The sequence below is a fragment of the Cariama cristata genome, unplaced genomic scaffold, assembly GCF_000690535.1.
Source record: "Cariama cristata isolate BGI_N322 unplaced genomic scaffold, ASM69053v1 scaffold3771, whole genome shotgun sequence".
Taxonomy (NCBI): domain Eukaryota; kingdom Metazoa; phylum Chordata; class Aves; order Cariamiformes; family Cariamidae; genus Cariama; species Cariama cristata.
Window position 1 is genome coordinate 56,174 of NW_009598542.1, and position 22,298 is coordinate 78,471.

Below are 22,298 nucleotides of genomic sequence, written 5' to 3' on the forward strand. Positions count from 1 at the left end.
CTGCAGTGACAGAGGTTTACGGGTGCAGTAGCACTGCTCTCACATAATGAGACAGAAGGATTTGGAGATTTCTGTACTCTTTGTGTTGTGTAGTCTTATTCTAGCTGCGTTCTGACACGGTGAAATACAGCATAATTTTTAGAATAAAACCAGCATATTTTTTCTGTTTCAAATCTGCTAATGTCTTCCTCTTGCATAGAAAAAGCTACTGCAACCAAAGGGCATTTGGAATTCTTTCTTTTTTCTGGAGCCTGCTCACAAAAAGCTTTAGCTTTCTCTAATTTGCCAGATAAAAGTATTTGATCCTTTCATAAAATATTGATTATTGAAAAAGTATGTACAATTGCAATGAATGAGGTAAAGTGATAACACATAAGCCTTTTCAGAGGAACAGATCAAAACAGCATGTTTAGGACTTGTTCTTGCTGTATCTGGAAATGCTTGGGTTTATGTGATTTTAAAACAATTTAAGAGCTGTTAGAAAAAGGATTACACAGAAGATAAAGCATTTTTATTTTGTAGTATAACTGTATGCAAATTATTGCTATATTTACAGCATTGATGTATACATTCTTTCCCATTAATTATTGTAGAACTGAACAACTCTACCAAATCTTTTTTCCCTATGGAATATTTGAAGTTAAAAGAAAATTTTCAAAAATCGCATTTTGCAAAATGGCCTCTACCAAACTGCAAGAAAGCATTCAGAGTTTTTGAAGGTAAGTTTTTTAATTTTTCCCTAAACTTCACTCAGTCTTGAGTATAATACTGAAAATAAGGCTCTAGCTAACACATGCCATAGGAAATCAGAAATAGATGATTATTAAAGTAGAGCTAAGTTAAATTCTCCTGGGTGACTCGTACACAGCACTCTGAATCTAAAGGTAAACTGCAAATTGTAAAAAGACAATTTGTGTGTATACCTTTATATTTATTCTTAAATCTGTAATTTTGTGTACATTATCAAGATAATTGTATGCTGTTTCCTGTTTGGAAAAAATTGTGTCTGCATAGTGAAATGAAGAAAATTACTCTGGGAAAAAATGTTCTGAGTGTAGTCAATAAAGACCTCTCAGATCAGAAAGATCAGAATCATTCTTTTATGAAAGAAGTCATATAAAAAGTTGGAGTAATATCACATACATTGTTCTGTATTGCTTGTTTTATACATATGAAATGGAGTAAAGGGTGTGGACATCTTAGCTTTGTTTTCTGCCTATTATATGAAGAAAGCTTAGTCCTCTTGTTGCTACTTTAACACTTAAACATTTTCATGGTTATTAACTGATTGTTAACTGAAAGACATTTAAGTTAGACCACTGAAATGTGGCATTCACTGTTTCCCCATGTTTCCGTCTTTTCAGTCTAATGGGCCTCCTTCACCAGGCCTCATCTACGTTAACTTATATAGTTACTTTCTGTAGTGCTGAGTCTTGCTAGGAGATGTGGTTTTTCTGTTTGTAAGAACAATATAAATTGATTCTAAAAGTCTATGGGAAAAATAAAACAGGACATCCTTTTCATATTCCTTTTGTGAATCTTCCCAGGCCTTTCTACAGGTTAAATTTGATAAATTCTGGTCCTCCACTTACAAAACTGTGTCACACAGGGTCATGATTTGATACTGAAAATAGCAAGAAATGCTCTAGCTATCAAAAATGAGCAGACTTGAGAAGTTTGAGGACTGGTAGATCGTCTTTGGTATTACTCAGAGGGGAAGCTCTAGGCAGGAAGACTGAAGTTGAGTATTTCTTTTCTCTAACAGCAGTTAATGCAGTGTGGATGTTGATGCTGAGCTTATCGGTTTATTGCAATACGTTATTTTTTGTATGTGACATAGTTCATATAAGTTCCATAGTGTCTTATGAATTATGTCTTTCATAAATATGGAAAGCTACCATGCTCGGCTTTCTTCAAAACATAAGTAATTAAAAAGAAAAGGAAGATCTGGAGAGGTGATACAACTGCAATATTGTGCTACCTGAAAATTAGGCATGTCATTCCACAAACTTAATTCAGAATTCTGGATTTATGTGTCTCCAAAGGATAGCCTAAAAGTCACACACCAAGTGGGAACATGACTAGCTCTAGTTGATAGGAAACCCAAACCACATGGCTGTCTGAAACTTTGCCTTCTTAAATACAAGTGTCACTGCCATGTGTCTCTCTTCTGACTTTCTATTTGAATAAAAGCTACTCCAGAGTTTGCATCAGTTCAAAACACAAGTCTATAATCTTTTCTTCCTGGACTGCTTTTTTTGGGCTTACATCTAAATTGTGCTTGGCAGGATCTGAAGTTCCAGATGAGGTTTTCTTAACCTTACTTACTTTCCTTGCCTCAGGAGGCTCTCAGGGACTTTACAGGTGTAGAAGACTGAGCATACTGGCAGCAAAAGACTTCTGACAGCATAACAGGGGCCCTTGCAAGTGCAAACCCTAATATCACTGAGAGTGGTAGGGGAAAAGAGGCTACTTAGATTAATTTTTATTAAATTAGCAAAGTAGCAGCCTAATAAGATGTTAGAGTTGCAGAAGGCAAAATATAAAGAATGGGAGGAAGAACAGAGTGGGTACATGAGTAGAGTGACTGGAGTGAAAAGGGATATGATTACAGTGCTTAGAAAGCAGTGAAAACATGCAGTTTTCAATGTGAGAATAACTGCCTCTTTATAAAACAATACTGCTTTGTCAAAGAAGAAATTCTGTGGCCCTGTTAGAAATGCATATGCTTTTTAGTCTAGTTCATATCGAGCAGGTTCAGTGGTCACTGAGAATCTAGCAGCTCTTTCCAATCTTTGTACGATTCCAGTTTTCCATGTGACAAAACCTCTTGCACAACATTGCTTTAATACTCCGGACATAAAAATGCTAAACTTTGAACAGTAAGCCACTCATTAGACATGCTAGACGTGATAAAATCAGACCTCAAAATTAGATGGGGATGCAGGGAAAGAAAGATGGCTGTTGAGAAGCCTAGATTATATAGCAGATTTATCAGTTTGAACTATGACTTTCTGAACATTGCAAGACTGCTAGATAAAGTCAAGCATCTTTTCTTTTTCCTTACTATTTTTCCTAAACTGATTCACTAAGCCAAACAGGTTTTGTAATGAATATGTGAGTCTTCTTTCATATGAGAATTTCCATGAGGAATGTAAAATTATCTTCTAATGAAAAAAAACTCCAAACATATGTAGCTTTTGAATTTCAATACGAAAAGTAAAAAACCTCAGCACTGTAGGACTTCAATCCTTTCAAGCTGATGAAAATTGCTCCAGAGTAGTTTGTCCATATACTGCACTGTATTTTTTTCCAATTAACATCATTGACAGAATTCCCTTTTTTTTTTGGTAAACATTACATATGGCATTGCTCTGTATATGGTATGCCCTATTTGGTAAAGGATAGGTTAATGATAAAATCGAAATGCTATTCAAGAGTGAAAGGCAATATTCTTTTGCCATTCAGATTTTTAATATGTGTGAAAGTTAACAATCTAATTTTAAATAGTCCTCTAAAATATCTTCTGTTTTGTGTGAGAAAAACAAAGATATTACATTAGATACCTGTTTTGAGTACTAGTAACTTTTAAAAATGTAATTGTGTAGTAGAAAGAACATCTCAAATAATGATTTCCTTAAATAGACTTAAAAAAAAATAAATAGTGTAGTTTGAATAAGATAGGTAAATAGCATATATGCTCAATTGGATCCTGTTATCATATATTAGGAGTTTAATAACATCTTTAAGTTTAAATGTAGCCTTTGCATGCCATTAAATTGGAGTTGAATTCTATAAACACTGTACAGTCACAGAAAGTTCACAGACTAAGGGTAAGTCTCCAAAAGTAATTTGATATCAGAAATACGGACTGAAAGAAGTGATAAAGTTCACATAAATTGAAAATACGATACTTAATTTGACAGTGACTTTGATGTAGTCAAGTGCAGGAATTCTAAAAACCAGAATGAGACAGTTAGTGCACTGGGCCCAAAAGGGTTATTTCAAAAGCTTTTGCATAAATCTGAGGTAGAAGTACATTGAAGAGTCCAGAGATGCAGGATAGAGTAGTCAAGATAGTGACGGTAACGCTGTAAAAGGGTGCTGGCTATCTGCATGTACAGGTGCCTGAAGATGAGTACATAGCTAGATGGTCAGAATGAGAGAGGGGGATTATGAAACCTCTGAGTTACAGCCCTTGGTAACTATCTCAAGATACAATTATTCCTAGGCTAAGAGAAAATTCCCTCCAGCTGTTTTTATGGTGATGTTTTTATTTGAAATATGATGATTAAATTGAAAGTGGGAAAGCCTATTTAGAACTAGAGTAATTCTTTTTATCTGTTTTTTTTTTAATGCTTAATCTAGAAAACGTTCCCCCAGTGTTGAATACAATGAAATCTTTGCTAGATCTTTACTGATCTCATCTATTTAGTGACTTAATAAAAAGCTGTTGACTTCTGCATCACTCAAGGATTGCAAGATACAGTGTTTTCAACACCTGCTAGTACCAGTGGAAATTCCCACCACCTTAGTAGGTCACACCTGCCATGTCCCTTTATGTAATCATTCTCCAGAGAAAAAGGTGTGCAATTTCTGACATATTTTTAAAAAAAAGAAATGTTGTGAAAGTTTTTAATAGTAACTGTTGATACATTTTTGTATCTCTCTGTCTTTAAATTTGGGATACAACACTTTAAAATCTTCTTTCTTGATTCAAGATTCTTGTTACCATGAGGCAATAAAGGAAGGATGTTAACAGCCATGAAAATTTACAGCTATAAAATTACTTCAACTAGGTTTCAAGTTCAGACTTCTCTGTTAAAAAAGAAGAAAAAAGTGATACTGCTTTTCAAGTTTCTGATGCTATTATCTTCTGAGAAGAGAAACAAGATAGGTGTTACTGAAAATAGAAGATGCAGCATTGATTTTAGCTATAAAGGCTAATGCTGGACTATAAGAAGTCTCTCAGAATAATCCTTATATTGAGCTATTTTTCCCAAGTCCTACTGTTCCATCCTTCCTTACTGCACTTTTTTCTTTCAGTTAATTTCCTTACTTCCTCGTTTCTTTTTTTTAAGTTGTTTGCTCCTTTGTCATACTACTCAAGACTGCAGTTCTTGGACCATGCAATGCTTCTTCACCAGAAGGCTTTCCTTTTTTAGACAGGATCCATCAGATTCTTCAGTATAGCTTGTGGAATCGCAAAAAGCTAATTTGCACACATGCATTTCTCACAAGATGCATTTACAATCTACAGTCTTCACAGCAAGTGAATTTTCTGCCTCAAGGAGACACACATTACTGGAAACTGTTGCCTTTAAACATCTGTTATACCCATTAGTACAGTAAGACAGAAAACACAGAATCCAAGCACTGCCGTTGGAGTGTCTTGGGTCAGCTGCACTGATGGCAACTTCGTCATTTTGCTGATTTGTGAGCACTTGAACCATAACACTTGCACCTATTTTCCTTGCCGACAAGTCCTTTCAGATCCAACAGGTCACTGGTAAGAAACACAAGACTTGATTTCTTGATTCCAAGGTTCCACTTGGGTCCCAGGGAGCAGCTGTGCTCCGACTAACCTTCAAGCCTTCGCTTCTTCCCCTCACCAAGCAGATGTGAATCTGAAAGAAAAACAAAATAAGATGGAAGGGGAACTTTAAGGTACAAAGGTCAGTGCCACAGAGATGTGTTAAGCTTCAGCCTTGTTAGCACTGCCACTTTCTGTCCCTGCCGTTTTGCCAACAGCATTAGTACAAACCATTGTCTAAGTATCAGTAGCCTTGTTTATCTTCTAAGCTGTTTTGCAGAGGCTGTTATTCAGGCACTTCTTCAGAGCCACAGTCCCATTGGAAAAGACATTTCGTAGCCTTTTCCCAGTCCTGAAGACTGCATCCAGAGCTAGCCTGTGTAGGAGATTGATACACCTTTCAGAAATTATGATTGCTCAGTCATCTCTATTGGTTCATCAGTGCATTGAAGGGAATCAAATTCTGGCTACTCTGTATGTGTCATCAAGATTGCTTGTTTCTGTTTAACGATGATACTGTAAGACTGCTGTACCAGGAATATTGATAGCTGTAATTACGCAACACCAAGGATTGTGGTAGAACGGCCATGGCAAAAAAGCGTACTGTAGCCTTTCCCCATGTCTTTCTTGACATGTCCCTGAATGGAGGTTAGATTGTCATCTTTAGTTCTGCTTAGGGAACCAAGCATTCATACTGGCTGGTAAGATAAACTAAGAACATTTTAGACCTCTTACACAGCCATGGTCCCACGGCTGTACCGGAGGGACCCGAATGAACTTGTAGGGGAGTGCTTTTCACCTTGCAGCTTACAAATTCCAAAGGACTTTTAAGAAGGTTCTTTTCTGAAGATGCTTGAAAAAACAGCTGTGTTCAGAATAAGAGGGGAAGTCCTCTCATCTGTTAGTAGCTGGTTAAAAGATACCAAGCAAAGGATGCTAATAAATTATTCATTTTTCTCGCTGGAGGGACATTAGCAGTCTGGTTCTAGATGGGTATATGGTACAGTTTGTACTATCCAGCATATTTGTTACTAGAAATGGAGGTGATAACATTTGCTTACACTACTGAATTATTGGGGATAATAAAAATGAAAGCCAAGTGCAAGCAATGACAGAAGACTGTCATAGTACTGAGTGATCTTCAGCAATGTTTACATTTTTTTCCTTTCATCGCGAAAGGTGGTAGTAAGCTGGAAGGATACAGAGAACATAAATAAGAATGTCAGTTTTAAATTACTTCCTGATGAGGAATATGTAAATAGACTAGAAGGCTTCAACCAAAACAAGAAATTACTAAAGAGGGAGGATGATAAAGGTAATTAAAATCATGAGGAGGATGGCAGAAGTGAATGGGCTGCTGTTATTCACTGTCTTATAATAAAAGAACTAGAGGACATTAAATAAAATTGTCATGACCTCAGAGCATGGGTTCAAATAACGGCAGATTAATGGAAAAAAAAACGGAGTAAAGTATATTAAACGCAAAGATACCACATTTGCTTGCGGAGATCCTTGAACTGGGAGCTGAGAGAGAATACCAGGAAAGTATTGCAATATGCTTGCCCTGTTCTTATGTTCTTTCCTCACCATTCACCCATGCCTCATTGTTTGACCTTGTCAGAGAAAGAATGATGGGAGGAAGACTTCTAGTCTACTCCTAGTATGTCTGTTCTTATGAGATATCCTACAGTTTGATGACAATGGTGTCTTCCATTACTATTTTAACTTAGGCATTGTAAAAGGATTTTATGTATTTATCAAACAATATTACATAAATATTTATTATTTGCCCTCTAAAGACAATTGAGAATAATGCGTAATCCTAGTTAAAGCACCCTAGGTAAACTTTGAATTACTAGCATTTTGAGGTTGTAGTCCTTCTTCACAGAATCTGTTTACAGCATAAAATATCTCTTGGTCTTAATTTTTTATGTTTTGAGTAAGATTCTGCTGAGGCTAATTCTGGTTATGATGGGTCTCTGTGAGCAAGTGGAAGCAAAGATGCCTTCTGTCTTCATACTGGCAGGAATTGGCAAGAATCCTCTATGCGTTTTAGTGGAAGTGGGGAATGATCCTTGCAAGCTATGCCAAATAGAATGGCAAAAAGATAGATGGTGGTCACTGAGCAATGACTAGTAAAATTGGTTATATTCCTAATTAGCTGTGAACTAATTATGTTTAGTAAAGGTTATGTCAGACATGCTTTCCCAGCACACTCCCCTGATCCTCTTAGCACTGAAATGCACTGCGTAGGAGAGTAGTTTGTACTGAAGTAGCCCCTACACAGTCTCAACTCTACCAGTGTAAACCTGTCTTACCTTGAAAGTTAAGTTTGCCTGTTGTTCAGTCCTTTGATTCGATGCCCTATAGAAATCCCATTTACTATAAGAATAACAAAGAATTTTTGGCTGAGAATAGATTGTAGAGATGTCAGTTGGTTTCATCACTATCAATGAGTTAATAGAGAAGAAAGTAGGACAAACATATACATTTTTTTCTGCTACTTAACATAAGTGTGATTTCTGTTTCTTATGTCTGTACCAGTGACAGAGATAGATGCACACCATTCCAAATTTGCATAGGAATGTGAGTTCAGTTTGATCCTAGAGCACCTACTGGTAGAAAACTGCTAAGATTTCTGGAGGAATATGGTACTCGCATAGTATAATTATAAAAAGTGATGCAACATTTTCTGGGCAAGGCAGAGTTTTGGAGACCCCTAAAAGTGAAAGCAAAAGCTGAAATTTGAATTTGATGAAGGACGAAATAGGAAGCATGAAAGCACTCAAGGTGACGTGTGAGAATTATAAGCAAGAAAAGGTGATTGTATTTTTATTAGATCAGAGCCAGATTAAGCATACCTTCTCAAAGAAGCAAGAGATGAGCAAAGAGCAGAGTAAAGTCAGGAGACTTTTGGTGAATATCTTAGCTGAGTAGATAAAGATAAATGTTTGAAATGGCATCATAAAAAGTCAGAGATAACCATAATTACACATTTAATGAAGGATTAAAGGAAGGGGGTTTTTTAACAGTTCATAAACATATTTTTTTTAATTTTAAATAACCTCTTTCTTGATAAACTTTTAAGTAACTTTCCTCTGTGAAAATTTATTTTTGATTTTCTGTGAAGGAATTTCAGACAGCTCATTTGGTAAAACCTTGGTAAGCTTCCTAAGAACTGGTTAAGTACTGTCAGCATCAGAAGACTTTCAGTTCAGAAAAACTATGCCAGCTTTCTCAAGATACAGTCCTGTGCTTTATATTTTTCATTCTCTGGAGGAATTAATATTTCTTTTGTTTGCTCAGATGGGAAGTAAGAATTTTTGGGGTTGACATTAGCTAAAGCTAAAGCTGGATAAGAATTTGTTCGAAGACAATGGCATGGCTCTAAGATAAGTCATTCACCAGTTTGTCTGGAGGAATTAAGGGAGGCATGTTGCCAGACAGCTAGACTTGCAAATAAAGTAAATGCTTTGTGTACATATACACAGCCTTGTCTCACAGAGGGGTGTGGTGAGGCCCTAGCATGCCTATCTTGTGTATTTCCTCTGACCTTTCCTGTCAGACTGACCCTATCTTAAGACAAGTAAAGCCAATTCATTAGTTTATTTTTAAGAAAGTATTTGCATTACTGTTACCTTACAGTATTCTGCTAAAATTGGCTTAAAACATTAAAGCATTAGGCCAGAAAGGCTTGTGGACAGCAGTGTATAATAGAAGTGTGCAAAGTTTTTGTTAAATTAATAGTATTAAATTAATATTATTTTTTTAACAAAATACAGAATCGTACAAGTCAAGAAATAAGCATTGAAAGAGAATTGAGCAGTATCCCAAGTAGCATTCACACTAGAGACATGCATCAGTATGAGATCCTTTTTAATGCTATTTTATACTTACTCAGTCGTCTTGAGCTGTTATATTAAGCCGGTGTATAAGTATCAATAGCTTTTGCCACTACATATTTTTTACAGTAGCAGTCCAAACAAGTGGAGCCTGAAGGGATGTGCGTAGTTAGGGAGGAGCTGTAGGGAAGAATGAAACTATAGGGACGTGATGCTGTTACAGCAGTATGATACAAAAGGGTGAAGGTTCTTATGATGATAATTTAGCAAGAGTTGCTGACAGCTGAAATACAGTGTTTGATCAGCTGAGGAGATGACAAAGGTAAAGAAAACATAAACTCGCAACATGATTTTCAGAACTGTTCAGTGATAAAAAGTAGGAACAATGGAAGAGGGTGTTGATGATGAATAGAGTTCAAGACCATGATGAGTAAGAGATTTAGTGAAGAGATAGTGGAAGAGAATTGGAAAATAGATAAAAAATTAATAAGAAAATTTGTAGAGTCAGATTATTCTGAATACTTTTTAATATTATTTTTTCGTGTAGGTTGTTGGTGCACATTCCACAGAAAATTAAATACTTAGGTTGCCCTTTGAGATTCCCTGGTTTTCATTGTCTGTGCTGTCATGGCAAGGAGACAAGTTGTCCACAGTTGAATTCACTGTTAAGATATAGTTTATCTACATGCAAATGTGAACAAAAGTGATTACAAATCCCCATCTTAAAAGCACACATATGAAAATTGCCATAACTATAATATGTGTGTCATCAACATACATGTAGAAAACTTACCTTTAAAATTAAAGGAAGACATTTTGTAGTCTGAAATGTACGGAAACTGCATCTAGATCCGTGACGTGATCTCACAGGGAGACGATGCAGCTTCATTTCTTGGTAGCAGTCATCAAGACTATATGGATTGCAGTCAGAACAGGTATGGTGAGGAAGAGGGCAGTTAAAGAAGCTGATGTTTCATTTATTCACGGAACTAGTTTTCACCCTGAAAAATAAGGACATGCATTTCAATTACTGTGTATTACATTTCATCTGTATATTATTTTTATTTCATCACCCTTAATTGAATTTTCAAATAAAGTGGTTTTAAAGTAGTATTTACTATAAATCATTTTAAAAAGCTGTTATATCATGTCCTGCCTGTTTGGTACTTTGTGTGTTATGATTTAGGGGAAGAAAGAAAAAGCAAACAAATAATTCACTTTGTTACTGAAAAAAAAAAGCTGCTTGCAGACTGGCTATCAAAATTCCTTCATGGCTTCCACAGTCAAATGACTTTTACATCATGAAATGTGAGATTAATTACTCCTGTTTTAGTATGCATCACAGGATTTAAATTAGCCAATTAGCTTGTATTTGTGAGTATTGATAATTATAGAATAATCACAGCTGTTTGGACAGAGTATGTTTTCTAAGCTCATTCTGCCCTCCCACAGTCCTCTTGCTTCTTGATTCATTTACTTCCAGGGTAATAAACAGCCCAAGATAGAAAACATGAGTTGTTCTAGTTTTGCTTTGAATTTATGAGAGGTACTGAGCACAATAGTCATTGAATATTTCTCATAAAATTGGTAAATAGATTTCCTATTTAATGAAACAGTGAAAATGTTAGTTATGTAAAATACTAAATGTAAAATGTGCATGCATGCATTTAATGTGGCTTTATGGATTTTGTCATTCATTTTTAAAGCTTTTTCTTGCTTTCTTTTCCAATAACATGATTCTTTGATAAGATCTACTAGCTAGCTTTATGGTTTGTGTTTTAACTGGTAAAAGCTGAATTACTAGTCTATAAAATAGCAAGAGGGAACCACCTTCACAAATTTTTATTTGGTTATTTACTTAATATTCAGAATGTTATTGCTAATTATGACAGAGGCCCTATATTTGTGTCTTAGAATTCAAACTAAGGGTAAGAACATGCAAAAAATTTCAATTATAAATAATCTTCACTGAAACAAATGAGCTGTATTTGAATGGAAAAAATCTCATCTTCATTTCCTATGTAGAGTAAAACTGTCGTATCTTTGTCAAGTGTAAATATTTGTAATTTTGATTGAATGAAATTTATAGTGTTTCACAGAGGAAAAAAACTTCAAATGAGAAGTTGCCTCCTCTCTGTCCTGAAGGCCTGAAAGGTGTTATTTACAGTGATTAACACTAGTCCAAAGAAATGCAAATGAATTCAAGTACGGGTTTTATGTATTGATGTATAGTATATAACCTTAAATCCCTCCTTTATTTTAGTTACAGATTTCTGTAGAAAAAGTCAGAGAATAGCTACAGAAAAAAAGTAGATGATCATATTTATAATCTTGAAAATAACATGGCAAGTTAGAACAGTATGAAATAAGTATTTGTAAGAACTGCTACAAGAATGTCTATGAATTATTTTGGGGGGTTTTGTCTTCTTCTAATAGCTAAGTGATTTCTGGTTCATTTGTGTATATTTTCTTCCCAGACCCATATAGGATTTGTAAAGCTCTAAGAGAGTAGAGATGATTCTTAGCCATAAGTGCCAATAGTTATGCTGATACTGATCAGCAAGGAGCTTTATTTGCCTGGTGGTTGATTCTGTAGGACTGCAGTTTTTATAAGCTTTTTACTTCGACCAGTGAAATATATGTCAGTTAGTGGCATTAACACATTTTGGGATTTCTGCATAATTGTGTCTGTAGTATGATGTTCTTTTTCTTATGTCAGATGCCTTACGAAAGTCACAAACCAAAAAGCTAGTTGTCAGAGTGGAGAACAGTGGTTCCTAAGCACTCTGCCTTATAAAAAGGAGGGCCTTTTATGCAATCAAATCTTGTGTCCCATATGAAAGGTTTTGGGACATGCCTTTTTCAGATTTTTGCAGTAATCAGTTGCTTTTCTAGACCCTTTGCAGACAACATCCTTTGACATCTTGAAAAGCAGTTACTGTGTATTCCTCCCTCAATTGTCTGCACACTGTTGATTTGTTCACGTACAGAAGGACCCTGTATCGTATGCACAGTAAATTCAATAAATTGCATTTTATTCATGTGCGAATAACTACTTACACACAATTTACCTCTCTGGCACTGTTGCAGATTTCAACATTTAAACCAAAAGCCCTACAAAAGTACTACAGCTAGTAAGACAGACATCATAGTGAATATAAAAATGGCTTTCGATAAGGATTATATCCAGCTTAAGTACATTTTACATCTGGGTTTTTTAAAGCCCAACTGCTAGCAGAAAGTAGGACTTGGATTTTGGAGTTGGAAGAGGAATGGAGAGATGTTCAGGCCATCACGTAAGTATAGTCACACATGGATATAAGGTGCTGGCAGCCAGTGAGAGCCCACAGGTAAAATCAGAAGGGCAAGAGCAGAGAAATATTCAAAGCAAACAGAGAGAAATTGAGAGGAAGGTAGGAGTAGGATAGTGAGGGAGGTTTGGGAAGACTATTGGACTTCGCAGTGAGAAAGGCCTTGAAAGGTGATGGTAGAAGTTTTAGCGCAGAAAAGCTGGAGGTTCTGGTGTGCATCCTGGAGCAAGAGGAGTTTGGAATTTGAGGACTCTCTAGAAAAAAATGAGGTTTTGACTTCTGAGAGAACAGGTGTGTGGAGCTGAAATATCTGAGGCAGGAGGGTAGGGAGGTTCAAACTTTTCATGCAGGAGGAGGAGAAAAGCTAAAACTCTGGATCTGAGAAGGATGGTGATTGGCTTGAGTGGCCTTGGTTTGGGGAAGGAACTGAATGCTTTGGGGACTTGAGTTTGGTGGAGGGCTTGAGACTGAGTTAGAGCTTGCAACATGAGATCAGCAGTCAATGGGACACGCTTGCAGGCATTCACACAGGATAAGTGCCATCCTCTCATAAACCTCTCTAGCAATACATGCTTTTTTCTTTGTTGGAAATACAGATCTCATAGCTCATTTTAACCAGGAAATCTTGCAATTTAGGTATTATATTAGCAGAACCAGAATATGATGCTGCATGATGTGCATATGGGAGAAGGCTGGCGTTTATGCAAGAAGTTCGAGATGATGCCTCGTGTGTGAAAGCAGTATAAAAACAGTGTATCTCTGAAAAAAGTACAGAATGCTGGGAAATTTTGGCCCATTTCTCCACGCTGTCATGAGGTCTGCAGATGACAACAAATTGGAGGACCGGTAGGTCGACTTAGTGGTGGGGCTGCTATTCAGAGAGACCAAGACAGGCTGGGGAAATGGACTGAAACAGTAAAGCAGGTGCTTCAGCAGATAAAGTCCCTTTCAGCAGGGCAAGTAAAAAGAAAACCAGACCAAGGTAGAAGATGGAAAATATGATGTAAAAGAGCATCTAGCAAACCACATTGGACTGTTGTTGGAGTCCCACAGCAGTCTGTGTAGTTCAGAACATTCATATGTGATTGGGAAAAGTGATACGTATGCAGCAGATAAAGTTTATTAGTGATACTAAATTATTCAGTTCACTGATGATAGTAAATATGAACTTGACAGCTAACAGTTCTCTTGGTCAGCGACCTCGGCAAGGCAACAGAATGCACTCTCATCAGGTACGCAGAGGACAACAAATTGGAGGACAGGTTGACAGACCTAGCAGTAGGGCTGCCATTCACAGAGACCTAGGTAGGCTGGAGAAATGCGTTGAAAGGAACCTTGTGAAATTCAGGAAGGACAAATGCTGAGTCTTGCACCTGGTAAGGAAGAGCCCTTGGCGATGAGACAGGTTGGGCACTGACAGCCTGGGGAGCAGCTCTCTGGAAAGGACCTGGGCATCCTGATGGAGACCAAGCTGCGCATGAGCTGGCAGTGTGCCCTGGCAGCAAAGAAGGCCAACAGCGTCCTGGGCTTTATGAACAGGAGCATGATGTATGAACAGCGGTAGATGAGGGAAGTTTTTATCCCCTGCTACTCAGCAGGCCACATCTAAAATACTGCAATTTTGCCCCCAGCCCCCCACCCAATACAGGAAAGATGGCAGTAAATTTGAGCAGGTTTAGTGGAGGGACGTCAGGATGCTCAGGGGACCTGGAGCACCTGACCTGTGAGGAGAGGCTGAGGAAACTGGCTTGTTCTGTCAGGGGAAAGGTAGACTTTGGGGAGGATCTCTTATGATACCTATAGGGAGACCACCAGGAAGACAGGGCAGCTGTTCACAGTGGTGCATGGCAGGAAGATGAGCAATAAGGGGTATGAGAGGTTCAGACTGCAAGTAAGAAAAACACTTTCACTGTGAGGACAGTCAAGTGGTGGAGCAGTTGCCCACAGAGGCTATGCAATCTCCATGATACATTATATTCACTATGATGAGCCGTAAATTAGCTATTGCCACTTGAGAAAAGAGATCTGGGTAATACTGTGATTAATTTTCAGAAAACATTCAATGCACAGCCATAGTCAAAAGGCAAGCAGGAATTCATAACAAAATGGAAAACATTATGTCATTGTCTAGATTTTTGGTGATCCCACATCTCCAATTTTGCATGTAATTTTAGATTACATCAGCTCGAAGAAGGATAAAGCAGGGTTAAGCATACTGTGGAAAGGATGATCTGAAGTATGGAAACTTTTCCATACAAAGGAAATTTACAAGTGTTTTGTTTGGAAAGGATACTACAGAAGACAGATGCAAGAGGTCTGTAAAATTATGAATGGCATAAAGATGTTTTAGGAAAGATTGCCATCTCTCATTCTTGCGTTAGCAATTATATCAGCCGTAATAGATAGGGCAAAACAATTGGCACTGAGAGCCAGATGTCTCCATTTGCATTTTAGGGAGCAGGGGAAACTTACTTCCAATCCCAAGGGCTGAATACTGGAACACATCAGAGCTCTTGGAGCTTCTGGTTTACTTTCACCTGACAGGAAATCAGTTTATTTGCTCTAAGACTACTCCACCAAGGGGCACAAAGTGCAGTAAGTGAAGGCAATATGAGATCTGGTTCAAAAGTATGCACAGATACATGTAAGGAAAGAAAATCCTATCAATGTCATTTTAACACATTGTTCTGAGCACAGCTTCCAAAGCACTGGGATCCTAAGCTGCTGATTGCTGCAGGGGCACATATGGGAAGGTGTCAGTCTGTGCTTGCCTTTTCTTACAGTCTTTCAGTGGTTCGCTCTGTCTGCTGCAGCTCATAATCAGAAGGAAGGGACTGCGTTAAAATGACCTTGGTACATCTGATTACCTAAGAACAAGTGTTCTTAGGTAATGTAATTTTACATGAACACTCACAATGTAAATGGTTATTATAGCTTGCATATTATTCATTTGGGCACATTTTTAGAGTAAAATTTTCCATCTCCTATTTAGTCATAACAAAATGAGGTCAGTCAATTTATAAAATTGGGAGAATACTTTAAATTGTTTGTAGTCTTATTTTGAGTATTGCTAGTACCTCAACAGGAGGTTGCAAAAACCTTGGCAGGGACACATGCAACAGATGTGCCTATTGATGCTGTGGTGAAAATCCTTTTTGATTTGCATGCTTTGGTGAGTATAAAAGTGTGATTTGCACACAACATTGTTTTTGTTATCTAGTAACAGGTTTCCACTAACAGTCTGCCAGACTCTGCTGGCACTGTGCACGCATATTCATGTGATCTGAGTGGAAGTTCTTGTTCAGAGTATAGCAACACAGGCATGCACAAAGAAGTTAAGTAAAATACATGTTTTAATAAATACATGCCCGTGAATCAAATAAGATAGGGTTTCTTTTTAAAAAGCAGCAAATACATCAGAAGTGATTTGAAGCTCCTTCAGCTCTTCTGTTTCATAATTCAAACCTCTACTCCATGTTGCTGTACAGTTTTTGAGGAACTGTACAGCTCTCAGTTTTTATCTGCAGATGGCTAGAATCAGATGCAGAGACATGCCTTATTTCCACCCTAGCTGGAGAGACAGACATCTGAAGGTATTTTTCATGTCAGAATATATTAAAGACAGTAGTCACAGTATGGATCATAGAGTCTGCAGTAACCTTTCTGCATTATCATACAGGTTTCTAAATCTGATCCTTGGTTTCAGTACTGTGTGCAAGTTTGTTTGGTAATATACTGCAGGGAAAAGAAACAGTTCTCATTCTTCATTAGCCTCTGTTAAGTCCTAGAATTCTGTTTACATGACAGTTGTACTATTGACATTTTCAGCTGAAGCTTAATCAATTTACAGATGATAAAAAAGAGACTATTTCAGCAATGGAATTGAAATCTATTCCACATAACTGGCCGCCAACTTTCAGTAGCTTTACTCACACTCAGGGTAGCCACAGGGATTACACACGGTGTATAGTAAGCAGATCCTGATTGTATACATACCTCTAATACAGCACCAACAATTTTTCTATGGCTTTCTATAGGAAGAGCAATTAGAGAATAGCCAGTTTCCTATACTGAAAGTGCTGTTCTTGAATGTAGAATGATTACATTACAAAGTCTAATCTGTGGAAAACTCAGTGCAGGTTTGCTTAAGGTGAATTGCACAGACATACAAATCAAGGATATTATTTGTCCAAATCCTCTAGCAGGTGAAGACTACCAAGTCAAAACTAATATAGGCACATGTTTGCATAATTCCCTGATTATCCCTGTTGATCCAAAACCAGCCTGTAGCATTCTGTGTTATATTTAAGTATAGAATTAGATAAAAAGAAAGCACGGGTAGCAGTCTTGACTAAGACCCTCCAGAGAGGATAATATACACTAAAATTCATGTGTAAAAGGCAAAGTGAGTGATACAGCATTAGTGATAAATTTAATGCCATTTGAAAATTAAATTTAAAAAGTAGAATATAACAACATAAATCAAGGTTTCTATTTGACAATAATGTTTAAAATGTTAGAAAAGAAATCAAGAAAAATACAGGTTTGAAATTGAGATAAGTTTGAAATGAGCATTTTTCAAGTAAATTACATCTTGGCAGAAAGATTTAAAGAAGATCAACATTTTTCAGAATTTTGTTACTGAATTACTAATGTTATTTTTCAGTAATCAAAGATACTGTTTTAAATTAACATAATTTTAAATTAGCATAATCTAAAGCATAACATAAAGAAAAGGAGGTCCATGTCATACTTTAAACAGATCTTCAGCATCTTTGAGCAGGTGTTTAGCTCATGCACTTGCATAAATTTTTGTGGTATTGTAATCTAAAACACTTTAAAAGTAAATCCCTGGAATTTTTGACTTTTTTTTCTAGAGTCTGTATACCATATTTAGCTGTTGGGCAAGTCTTAGCCCACTTGGAAGTCACTGAAAACCATCACAAAACGTCATCACTGTCTTGACTAGCATGGAGATTTCATGTATAGTCTCCAAAATAAGATCAATAACATTAGAGAGATTGTGATGTATACAGATCTAGAAACTCAGTATTTATACATGACAAACTGTTTCAAATTGTAATTAAACTAAAAAATAAAAAGCAATGATACCATGATGTCTAACCATAAGTGATTCTCCAAAGGAAGAATTTATGTGTCTCAGTAGTCTAGTCAAATTTATAAATAAAGCAGTCAAACAAATACAAGAGGACCAGTTAACCTATGTAATTTGGAGTCAAAACGTCTCTGATGAACTGTCTTAAAAAGGATAGCAAAGAGAGAGAATACTTTTCTTTGGAAGGCATGGAAACAATTGTGCTATAAAAGTTCTGGGCAAAATATTAATTCAGAAAAAAGTACAGAGAAACAATCAACATCCACCACCAAAAAGGAAAAATACTGAAATTCCAGCAAAACTCTGTATTGAGACACTTTTTCAAAATATATTTCTCAATTATCTTGAATAAGGTCTGAGAATGTTAAAATGAAATAATTATATACACAATTATACGCAATTATTTATTTTAGTCAAAAACAGAAGAATGAGGAACTTCAAGGAGACTTAATTAAGCTCAACTAGAAGGCAGCACAGTAGGTTAAAAGTGAGGAACGCACGCTGAGGCACACTGGTGTGCAGTGGTGGACACTGAAGAGGACACTTCCTACCCACCTGGAGACTCCAAAAGCCATGATGTCAAAGCAAAGGAGAAGCATCTGGGCAGCTCAGCAAAGACCTGTTCTCCAAAATCAAAGAACGTGTCATAAAGATTGAGTTACCTGAAAATGGAATGAAAATCCAGCCGAGTACAACTGCATTCCTTCCTTGTCCTTCATCAGAATGGGACAGATCTTCTGCCTTTGCAGCGCAGCTCACAGCCTCTTTCCTCTGCCGCAAGCTGCTGTCTAACACAGCTGCACAGACGCTTCTCTAACCTCATATCATGACATATGCAGGAACTATGCTCCTGTAATACTTCTCTTACTACATAGAGAAGTCAGGAGACGAATGAAGAGGGAAGAATGAAAAAGAGGAATGAAAAGTCCTCCTTTTGGCAGGACCCCACACTCAGGCTGTTCTTACATTTTTGCTGCCATTTGAAAGGCTGTGTTTGCATGTGGCTATGTATATTTTTATGGTATTATCAGCATACAAACAGTAATTTAAACTGAATTTTAACCTGGTACGTATGATATAGAGACATAATATTAAAGCAAGCAGGATTTATTCAGAACAGTGTTTTGAAAAAAATATTCAAATTCTAGAAATAGGAATTGAAATATATGTGTGCTCTTGAACTATGTGTGTACACATATGGATGTGTCTCGATTGCTGAAGAATTCAGATGAGTAGACTTAGGGAATCCAGAGATTACTTACCCAAGAGAATACAGTATATGGAGCCTTTCACTTCTAGGTCACTGAATCAAATTCAGTGGAAGACGGCACCAAAAGAGAGATGTTCATAGGTCTGGATAACATAAGCAGTTAGCATTACTTTACTGTAGTAGAGAGTGCCAAATCCAAACAAACGTATGTATTATTTTCTAGACATGGAAGACAGAGTTACTTTTTGAATCTTTCAGAATCAAGTCCGCAGAGAGCTTCTTGTCCAATAAAGTGACGAAACCTAGCACTGAGGTGTGAGATTTCCTGCTTCCATTTGTCCTGTAAATAACTGGGGGAGATCTGGTTGCATTTATGAAGATTTTTATCTCCTAGTCTGTTTTTCAGCAGGTTTTCAAAGACGCTCAGATCCTGTAACAAGGAGGCATTTCCCACACGCTGCTCACAGGATGGACTACATGGACTTTGAGGATGATAGCCGTGGATGGCGGTTTGATATGGACATGGTGATCATCTACATTTATTCAGTCAACTGGGTAATAGGATTTATTGTGTTTTGTTTTCTTTGTTATTTCTTTTTCCCTTTTTAGTCTGTAGTAATCCAGTTAAGGAAAACAACAGTCATGTGAACTACGATAATGTGAATAGAAAAAACCTGAAGAAGGCAAAATGTTTCTTTGATACTACATTTTTGTCGTTCAGAATTGTAATAGACTGCATCAAGCATGCTGTGAAGCTATTTGACACTTCTGCTATGTGTGACAAAGTACTTGAGTTTGGTTCCAAATACAATGTGAAATCCAGATCATAATTCATTCAGTAGGAGTTTTGCCTTGATTTTGATGGGAACAGGATTTACCCCTAATGTATAAAATATTACTCTGTAGAAATACTTCTTGTTCATAGCGGAGTTCTGTGTACTACAACAGAATATGATCCATAGAGTCATTTTGGGGTTTGGCTCTATGTTGACACACTTTACTCACTCATTGGTGCTTCAGTTCCTCATACGTAAAAGCAATAAAGATGCTTTGCATTTATAGCCAGAATTTGGGGAACAGGAGGTTATAAGCACTGCAGTGCTGCACCATGCATTATATAGATATTCATCAGAGCTGTTTCAATGGTGTAATCCAAATCCTGGAAAATTTTTACAATTGATAGACTTGTCAGCATTCTGCTGTGGAGATGTGCTGTACTCAGTGCCTGAAATTTTGAGCCTGTTAACCAAAAAGAGAAATGATACTGCACAGTGTGCTGACAGTTCATCTTTTCAGCACATGGCAATCAGGATGAATCAACTAACAACCCAAAGTTCTGCACATTAAAGGGACCATTTTTGTGCAGATTCCCAGAGTAGCTCTGTACCTTTTTTTTTTTTGGATCCAGCAAGACAGCTAATGGAGGGCCAGCAGCAGGCCTGCTGGCTGTGATGCCTTGAGGCACTAACCCCGGTAAATATTGGAACAGGAAGTATTCGCCAGTGTAAGGAATCAGTATCATTATTAAATTGCTGTAACAATTTGAGGATGCTCTCAAGTGTAGGCTCACCGGGACTATGTGTCTCCAGAGAGATCATGTAAGAGGACATGGTATTTATTTGCACCTTTCATGTGAAACAATTCTAAAGCACTTTATAGTTATTCTGTATATAGATTGCTGAGTTACAGTACCAAAGTGCAGCCAGTTCAGCAATCATTCCCAACTTGCTGCTTCACACAGTATTTTCAAATGAAAGTGAAAGAGCGTCAATTAAATAAAAAGGACATTAGAAACTATTGCAGGAAGCAGGTGCTAAAGAATGGCACAAGGTAGTTCAGGGGCTTACTTTTCAAGAAGTTTTTATTTCTAAGGGCATGACCCTGCAAAGTACGCTCTGGTTTCATCTAGAAAAGCTTGTGAGTATGTATATCTTTGTAGTCCCTGTGGTATCAGGATTTGTGTGGGAGACCTGTGGTTTTTCAGTAGGTGGTGTACTCCCCTGTTCTAGCAGAGAACAAGGAGAAATGTGTTGTGGAAGGTGCCATCTGCCAAATGGAATGGAATGGAATGAATTCAGGGGTTTTATTAAGCATGTGCTTATGCTTCCTTACTGGAGCAGGGCCAGCATGGTCAGTCTCTTACAGGCTATAAAGTGATCAGGACCAGGAACTTTCATTTTATCTGAAAAACAGCAGTAAATCAGCTACTAATACTTAGTTTTCTTACAGGCTGCATAAAATAATCTCTTCCAGAATATGTGTAGAATTAAAAATTACAAGTCTAAATAAACTGATTGGACTAAATAACTTTTTCCATCTTTTTTTAAAATATGCAAATTTAAGGAGATACGATAATTGAAATTCACCATCATAACGTAGTCATGGTTGTGACAGAAATGCATTTTCTGTAATTAGAGTATATTTAGTTACTTTGTCTCTACCTAAAGCTGATTTGCTCTAGTATTGGTGGCATTAGACATAACATTTTAAAAGCTTTAAGGCTGTAGTAAAGCACTTGGTGATTTTCCCTCTTTATGTTGATACAAAGAAATCTTTTAAAAGCAAGGGTTTTTAGGTGATAGGCTCATGTTTTGCTACATGCAGATGTGTAGGTCTGTATACTCAAGTATTATCAATAATTTTAAATGTTTTTTCTCATCTATGCCAGAACTGGGATTCTAACTGCAATTTTTGTCTCTCTAATCTTATGAATTTACTGCTCATATCTCAGTAAAGAGAGGGACTGATTCACTTGTTAAGCCAAAATTGCTTGTACCTTTTCATCTGAGAAAATACTAAAATAAAAAGATGTCATGAAAAGTTACTTTAACTTAGCTTACGTAGTCTGAAGTTCCAGTAATACTGTAATTTAAAATTATTTAACCAGGATATCTGATAAAGCAATATCCTTAAGTAAATATTTCAAAATATATTGAGACATAAGAAACATAATGTGGGTACTGACTAATTATAAAAGAAAGAGCTACTTCCATCATTTTTAATAGCATGTTACCATGGTTTTATTCTGCAAAAGGCAACAAAGGAGAGTAAAAAAACCAATGTAATGTTGGCCCGTTTTGTACATTTACAGCAAGAATTAATGACTGAGAGTGGCTGCATTTTCCTAAATTTAGTACGAGTTACAATTTTGTATGGCATTTCTAAATGTGTAACTCTACCTTTCTCCAAGGCCTAAACAATAAACTGTTTCTTGGGCTATATTGTTTTGCCTTACATTGGTTATTAATTCCAGGGGACAATTAGTTTTAAAAGATTACAAATGTAC

At 36.8% G+C, this 22,298-nt stretch overlaps 1 protein-coding gene across 1 annotated transcript in view; it reads left to right on the plus strand.

The window, feature by feature from the left end:
- RNF180 (ring finger protein 180) overlaps positions 1-19,621 on the plus strand; it is a 71,332-nt gene extending 51,711 nt beyond the window's left edge. Inside the window, 2 exon segments of the mRNA XM_009709329.1 lie at positions 594-719; positions 19,419-19,621. Of these exon segments, the coding sequence (XP_009707631.1) occupies positions 594-719; positions 19,419-19,621 (329 nt within the window).
- The last annotated feature ends 2,677 nt before the right edge of the window (positions 19,622-22,298 follow it).